At 39.1% G+C, this 8629-nt stretch overlaps 1 protein-coding gene across 1 annotated transcript; it reads left to right on the top strand.

The window, feature by feature from the left end:
- The first annotated feature begins 1687 nt into the window (after nucleotides 1-1687).
- On the top strand, nucleotides 1688-6822 carry LOC117482488. Its single transcript, XM_034130573.1, is given in 10 exon segments — nucleotides 1688-1876; nucleotides 2542-2708; nucleotides 3244-3354; nucleotides 3445-3597; nucleotides 3730-3984; nucleotides 4308-4692; nucleotides 4974-5215; nucleotides 5329-5504; nucleotides 5767-6062; nucleotides 6065-6822. Coding segments are annotated over 10 exon segments (2460 nt in total). The 5' UTR covers nucleotides 1688-1755; the 3' UTR covers nucleotides 6619-6822.
- Nucleotides 6823-8629: the final 1807 nt, after the last annotated feature.

Below are 8629 nucleotides of genomic sequence, written 5' to 3'. Positions count from 1 at the left end.
TACTCGGTGCGCCATATTGTTTGTCTGTTCTCTGAACCTCATGTCTCTTTAAATATCCTTGCATCAGCGTCAGTGTCGTCAATTCGCTTTTAATCTGCCATGTATGGTAATGTCTCTCAGCCACCGTAGTGTCGTGTCAGGTGGGCGTGTCGTGTAGTGGGCGTGTCGTGTAGTGTCGTGTACTGGCCGCGGCCGCAGCTAGACCCTTCTCGTCGAATAGTCCATTTAGCTTAGGAACCTTCCTAACGGAGTGAAATGACCCGGAAGTCCCTCAGTGGCAGCCATGATAAGTGGGTTAGTGCTAGATCGTATACCTCCTGGGTTTTATGCGAGAAGGGTCCAGCTGCGGCCGCGGCAAGTACAAGGCACTACACGACACGCCCCCTACACGACACGCCCACCTGACACGACACTACGGTGGCTGAGAGACATTACCGTACATGGCAGATTAAAAATGAATTGCAAATGTTATTGTAGCATTTTAAGCAACTATTAGGCAAATAAATTAATAACCTAGTCTATCCGTTTGAGACACAACAGTATAACTTTCAACCCAAATCATTTTGTCAACAAACGGTGTTTTAGTAAACTTTTTTTAATATATAAAATAGGTATTAATGAGATAATCTATTAATTATGTTTGTCTAACTGCTACACATGTATTTATACATACATGTAGATATGTGTGAACATCTAAATATAGTTGTTAAAGGTTTTAAGATATACATAATCACATCATGGGGTCATTAAGGACCAAATTAGGAGGGCCAGTCAGGCCACTAATGAGCTCAATCATTCACATGTGTTATTATTACTTTATAAATTAAAAGTACTAGGGGTCTATTACAAAACCTTTGAAGGAATCGTCATGCATTCTGAATGTTTCTGTACTTTAAAAACATCATGGCTCAAGATCCTGTTCTTGTTTAATATTATTCATACTCATTTGTGAATTTAACATCCATATTCACTCAAAACTGAAACAACACCAACATTTTTTTTGAAAGCATTGCAGGCCTAAAGCTCCACGTCAGTGACCTATATTTTAATTTCTTCCATCAAACTTTAAAAATGGCAAACAGCATGTTTTTAAAGATTTAATCTTTTAAGAAACAAAATATCAAATTTGAACAGAAGGGTTTAAAAACACGTTTTTAATGCAAATAAACTTGAAACATAAACCTATTTGTCATTTCAAAATTCACTTGTATTGTCTGCGTGAAAGGCACAGTAGGCTATGAGCGAATACATATCAACATTACAAAAATGACAAAGTCGTACAATATATACCATGTGCTACTGTCTAGGATTAAGTATGATGAGACTTTTTTTAAGGAGGGACCCCAGAGCCAAGGGCAGGCCGAGCAGACCGCCTTCTCCCGCCGCAGGCTTCCCCGGTGATGGGCTCCGTGTAACAAGTCCCCTCAGTCTGTGCGGGGAGCTGCACCACGGTGATGCTGCTGTCATCACTCGCCTCTCCTCCGGTGGTGCCCTCGGCTCCCTCCGCCGCCACACTGCCCAGCACACTGGAGATCACTAATGTCTCTCAGCCACCGTAGTGTCGTGTCAGGTGGGCGTGTCGTGTAGGGGGCGTGTCGTGTAGTGTCGTGTACTTGCCGCGGCCGCAGCTAGACCATATTGTTTTATGCGGCGGAAGTGACGTAATAGTGGTCGTGGATGAGACGGCAACTTTTGTTGCGCTCGCGAGCCTCCAACAGACAAGTCTGTCAAGGATGCCAACGCGCAACAAACAGGATGCTTTCACATAAAATCTTTCAAACACTTAAGGATTTCGAGGAAGCGTTAGCAGACGTTGAAGAAACAACGATCACAAAGTATATTGTGTACAAAAAGGAACAGGTTTTCGGGGAAAATAGTAAGTTTGTAAAGTTAGATCGGAAATTGAAGAAACAACGATGACCAAGTAGTGGACCTACATTGTGTCAGTAATCAAATATTAAGTAGGCCTTATATAGGCCTAAGTATATAAGTATAATAATATATAAGTATAAGTATATAAGTATAAGTATTACATATATAAGACGGGGCACAGAACGGCTCGGTTCGAGCCGTGAATTTATTCATCTTTTAAACGGCATCATTTAAGTTGCGCTGACAGAGGTCCACAGTTTCCCCGCAGCGAGGCTCCCCCGCCCTCCTCTTGACAGTTCACGAGCGTTCACACCACTAAAATGTTTATTTTGGTGTTCTGTGTTTTAATGCCTACAACAACTGAATTATAGGTTGGTAGTTTCAGCTTTCTACATAACTGATAAAAGCGAAAAATACGTGAAACTTTACTGTACATTCAGCAACAGGTTGAATTATCAGGCGTAAAGTTACTTAAGACATTTCAAATTCCGAGTGTCTTTCCAAATCTAAACTGACCAGTGTTAATACATCTTTTATGGATAAAATGTGTATTTTTGTCACAAATGTTTCAATACAGACGTGCAGCCTTCACCAGGGGAAAAGATATACTGGCAGTTGAAATGTGTACCATATGAAATATGTATTTTTGTCACAAATGTTTCAATACAGACGTGCAACCTTCACCAGGGAAAAAGATATACTGGCAGTTGAAATGTGTACCATATGATGGGGTGCCATTCCAACTCGTGGGCACCAAGATATATGGATGCCACCAGGGAAAGGACAGGTGTACTCGGCAAAAGGAGAAGTACCATGCACAAAAAGAGAAACAAGCGGTATATTTATGAATTTACATGCATTAACAACTTAAAATAATTGGTAAAGGAAAATTAAACAACTATTCGTAATATGACATGCATTATGTGGCATTCTATGACACATAACACTGTGACACATAACAACATAGGAATCAGCATTATGTAAATACATAAGTCGTTTAAACTTTAGAGGAATAGGAAACGAAATTCAATGGCCTCTTCTGAGACAAAATAAAGGGGAATATCCTTCCTTTGTTCACCTACAGAACCCAACCAGCTCACGGTCATGACCTGGCACCAAATTCTTCCTATACTGGTTACTTATTTTAACAGGGGATGGTATATGTGCAAAATAAATAGACACAAACAGTACAGATGCAGGGGTAATGACATAATGTCCCACTATAGTTATATTAGCAGGACCTACAAATATTTTAAAGAAGACAAAAGAAAGAACCATAGCAAAAATTATGTTCTCCACGTTATGGAGAGGAGACCATGAAAATGTATACATATATTAATATTGTATTTCTATACACCTTTTTTCTCTTAGCTTGAAGACCATGTCTTCAATGCAAGACGCCATCTCGTACAAAATACGAAGAAGATGGATTGCCCTGCCCAGATAACTGTCAGTCAGGTCATGAAATGTCCTGGTTTCAAGGTACAGCACAAGCACAGCACAAGTGCGTTCAATGCTATAATTGCTCTCGTGTCATGATCCCAATTGCCATGTCATTTTTATATTCCCCAGATTGCAGAGAACAGTAAAGCAAAGAGGAGGGTGCTCTCAGCAGCACTAAAGGCTGTAGTTGCAGCTGATCCTTCAACAGTTGAAGTAGTCATGGAATACCACACATGCTTCACCCCAGAAAGTGACCATCAAAACCATCCAACTGTTGGAGAGGTAACCATGCAAAATCTATTCCTTTAGCTGCTGTAAGAAACATGATGCGAGGTACAATTTGTGCTGTACAAAGAGGACTTTCTTTAGACAGCTTTAAACATCTATAATTACCCTGTTCAACGTCATGTACAGGTAGCTGAACTGCGTGAACCGATGGATTCCAGAGTTGAACAACAAATAGTGAAGCTCACCTTGGCTGGTGCCAGAAAGCTTAGTGAGATTAGACGTCAACTGTTCAATTTTGTAAATGACGAGCTATTCCGGGGGGAGCAGCCACCTCCACAAACACGTCGGAGGTTTTACCCCACAGACAAGGATATCAGGAATATCTTATCAAGAACGAAGGAGGGAATACGTGAATCCAAAAATGACCAGGTCAATCTGCAGGTAATACACTGAGAGTAGAATAGTATTAATATTATTCAAGCCATGCAAGTTTGTGTGGGTGGTTAATGCACAACTTACAGAGTTTGTGACTTCACCAAGCATGGTCAGTTTTTTTTTTTTACATGATACATTGTCCTCTGAATGCAGGTGTAAGTAAGCAAAGCAAAGTAGCAGTATTTGGTTCATATGCAGGGTATGACCATTTTTCAAAATGCAACTAAAACTTCAAAACTGTTTTTTGCCCTGATATGACAACAAATGTTCCTAATGTTTGGGCCATGAGGCTACATGATGATAATGTCCAGTTACACTTTCATTCACAGCTTCTGACGCCCAGATGGTTAGTTGATGACTGCAAAATCAAGTACAGGCCAAGCCAGCTACAGGAGGACGGAACTGTCACAAAGCTGCTGTTTTGTTACCAGACAGCCTGGCAGCGAAGGCTTCTCCACCTGTATGGACAACAGATGTGCCTGCTTGATGCTACTTACCGGACGTGTCGTTATTCTGTTCCCCTCTTCTTCCTATGTGTACGTACAAATGTGTGCTATGCAGTGGTTGGCCTCTTTGTGACCCAGAGTGAGACAACAGCAGATGTCAAAGAAGCCCTCCAGGTGTTTAAGGAGTGGAACCCTGACTGGAGCCCTAGCCACTTCATGGTTGATTTCTCAGAGGTAGAGATCGGTGCCCTGGAGGAAGAGTTTCAAGGTGAAATTGCAGTAACTGTAGAAATCTGTTAATTCACATAATATGAAACGTTAATTAAAAAAAAGGATACATTTTACATAGTATTCCACCAACTTCCAAAATATAACCATTTACATGCAAATGTATGCAACAATCTACTTCAAAATAAAGTCATCACCTCCACTGACAGACAGATGTATAAGAAGCAGGCCTATATTTTGTCGCGTATACTATGTAATAGCAACGCGACAAAATAAAATGACAACATGGTGCAGGTAATATATCTCTTATATTTTATCCAGGTTCCAAGGTGCTTCTCTGCGACTTCCATAGGGAGAAAGCTTGGGTTGAATGGTGCAGGAAGAAAGATCATGGAGTGAGCCACGCACAAGACAGTCTCCTACCGCTTCTGAGAAGCATTGCAGCTGCTTCAACTCCAGAGGAGTTCAGCACACGCCTTTGCAACCTGCAGGAGGCCAAAGTCTGGAAGGACAATGAAAAAGTGAGGGCGTGGTTTTCAAATAAGTGGCTCCCAGAGGCTAAGGTGTGTATCAAGTTCAAATATTATATTTACTTTTATATTATATTTATTATATCATTTGTTGAATTTGAAGAGTCTTCCTTTTAATTTTTTTTGTCTTTTTTTGTCTTGTGTAGAGATGGGTGCACGTGTTTCGGGATGAAGATCTCAAGGTGGCCATCTACACCAACAATGGGGTGGAAAGACAAAATGAAACCCTAAAGCATTCTCATCTTGAAGGTTATAAGAACTGCAGCCTCAGTGAAATGCTCACTGTGTTGGTAACTGACTTCCTACCAAGGACATATCGGAAGTGAGCTAAAAAAGAATTACTATGATTATACATATATATATTTATATATACATACATACATACATACACAAACACACACACATTTTTATATATATATAAATGTAATGTTCGATAGCTTTGTTTCCAACATATTTGTTTGTTGTTGTTCATTGTTGCATATGTTTCTGAGACAATTGTATTATCAAATACCATATCTATATGTCAGAGAAAGCAAACTGTCACAGAGAGACTTCTAAGATATTGTTCTCATCTCTTATTGAAGGTACATTGAACTCAATGTCAAGTACTCCTCATTCTACAGAAGGTACAATGAGAACATGCCAAAGTTCTTAAAAGACAGACCAAGAAGTGTAGCAGACCATGTGATGTCAAGGCTTACAGAAGCCCAGTTTTATGAGGTGAATGACGTTGTTGCAAAGGGCAATGGCATGTTCCATGTCAAAAGCCAAAGTCATCCTTGCACACAGCACCACATCAACTTTGGTGAAAGTATCATCATGCCATCGTGCACCTGCAAAGACTGGGCAAAGCACAAGTTGCCCTGCAAGCACTTCTGTGCCATTTTAATCATGTGCATGAATGGGGTTGGGAGAAACTGGCATCTAATTACAGGGATAACCCCCTCTTCTCCCTGGATAATGCATGTCTGGGACAGACTTCTTGTGAGAGGGATGACAGCGGCAGATCAGACATCACAGATCATACATACACACCGGTATCACTGGAAATGCAGTCACCATGTAACGCTTTGCCCGAAAGGAAAAGACCAAGAAAGGTTAAACAAAGAAGGGAATGTGCCAGTCTCTTGCGTGAGATTACTGACTTAACATACCATCTGCAAGATGAAGATTACCTTAAAACGTTAACTGACCAAATGACCGAGATCTTGGAAGATGTGAAGCTACACACTCCACATGATCAGAGCCTTCCTCTGACGTTCACACCTAAGAAAAGGAAGAAGGAGATGGCCAACCTACCTGTGAAAACCGTACCACAAAAGCACCCATTCACAAAAAGGGTAGGCTGCTTTGCGGAAGCTATGAGGTTGAACTTCCGGGTCAGCATGAATGTGGAGGGAGTAGAGAAGGGTCCTGATGTCTCAACAAAAAAATAATCCCTATTAAATTATCCATACATATTTTTATTCTATTTAATTACAACTTGTATTGCAACATTTTTACTTTAACTCTGTAAGGTTAGTCTTTTTATTTATCTTGTATTGCACATTTGTATTCTTACTTCCTATGTTAATGTACATCTTTAAATTGTATTTTATTATATCTTTGTTGTATTGCCCTCTTTTACTTTCACTTCTTATTTCAACATAAATATTGTTATTTAAAATCATATTTAACATTTCTGCTTTCATTTCTTGTTTGTTTTATATGTTTATATACATATGGTTATTTTATTTTGCATTGCCAATTTTTGATTTTATTTCCTATAATTACATTAATCTTTTTATTATATTTTTCTTATCTTGAAATTCACACTTTTACTTCTTGTGTATATATATATATATATATATATATACATTTAGCTATTTATTAAGTATGTTATTTTGTTTGTTCTAAAATTGAGCAACTGTCACAAAACAACATTATCCTCCACAGGATAATGAAATGATTGTGATTTAACTTCCATGATGAAATACTGGTCAGATATCCACCAGATCTTTTAGTGATTTTTTGTCTCTCTTGGAGAAATTAAATCGCAACATCCAAAAAAAACCTTCAAAACACAAATACACAACCGAAAATAATACATTTAATACTATAATATAAAGAGATGGACGAATTCATTTCAATAAACATGTGAAAACTAAATCATACAGGTTTTAAGGGGTTTATTTGTGTGAAGACGGCAGCAGCCAGCGTCGTCTCTTGTCCTCGGTGGCAGATTACGTCACTTCCGGCTAAAACCCAGGAGGTATACGATCTAGCACTAACCATGGTGTAGTCCCATAGCTGAGGATTCTGGGTGGTGTAGTGTCTTCTGCCATCCACACACTATGAACAAATATTTGTTTCTCCGAATCGAAAATTTTCTCCGAAAATACAAAAGCATTGTACACAATTTAAAACCAATCAATGTTGTGTAATTAATAAGTATAATCTGGTGTTTTTGAGTTGATGAGTAGTGCAGATATCACTGTAAATAAAATTAATCAACAGTAAGGAGAATACTTACTTCCGGGTGTAAAATCCTCCGTTATCCAATGGGAATGGACGCTCAGCTCTTTGGGTCCGTAATACAATAAAGGGGACTTGATCAAATAGGAATATAATTATCTTTTTAAATAACGTTAACTAAAGGGAACAATCTATTTGACACAGCTGAAGCTCTGGCCTTCCTTAAAAACTAACTAATTTAATAAAATCACAGTTGTATTACACACAATGCACTGTTTTTTGAGAACAAAAATTGGTGAATAATGCACCATAATACATTCTGACGAAAAATAAAAATTATTATGAATCAAATAAAATAAAGAAGCCTCCCGTGAGTTACTACAAGCTATAAAGTAGATTTTAAAACGTTTTTATAGAATAAAAGCTCAATGCTGGACGTTGTGTAGTAGTGTAGTGCGTGTGTGCACCACGACAAAGGAGCCTCATTCACTTTACATTGGGGTTGTTTGCGTGGTGCAGACACGTAAATGTAGCAAAGTTCGTGACTCCACCACGCACTGCGGTGTTAAGGAGTCGTTGGTGGAGTCACGCATTCTGGTGAGACCAGGTTGATCAAATATGTGACCCGCTCTATCAAAATCAGTCGGAAGTTTGCAACGGCTCATTTTCAAAATAAACGTGGATTTGCGTTAAAAAATAGTTTTTCGGGGTTCGGGTGTTTTGTTTGATTTTAAATAAACAAAGTCTTGGCTTTCAGAATATGAAACTTTTATTTCCAAAATCACATGATAAAATACATTTTTGAAGCTTGTAAAGGGAAGATGACAGCTCTCACTCGCCACTCTGCTGTTCCTCAGCGCAGCTCCCCCTCCCTCCGGCTGAAATTGTGAATGTAAGGCGTATAGATAACACGGCAGGGTCCGTTACAGATTGTTTTCATCTGATTTCAATTGAACAAAGTCTTGGCTTTTAGAATATTAAACTTGTTTCGGC

Source organism: Trematomus bernacchii, unplaced genomic scaffold (genome assembly GCF_902827165.1).
Source record: "Trematomus bernacchii unplaced genomic scaffold, fTreBer1.1, whole genome shotgun sequence".
NCBI classification, from domain to species: domain Eukaryota; kingdom Metazoa; phylum Chordata; class Actinopteri; order Perciformes; family Nototheniidae; genus Trematomus; species Trematomus bernacchii.
Note: the sequence above shows the minus strand (reverse complement) of the source record. Positions and strands in the feature narration are given on the sequence as shown.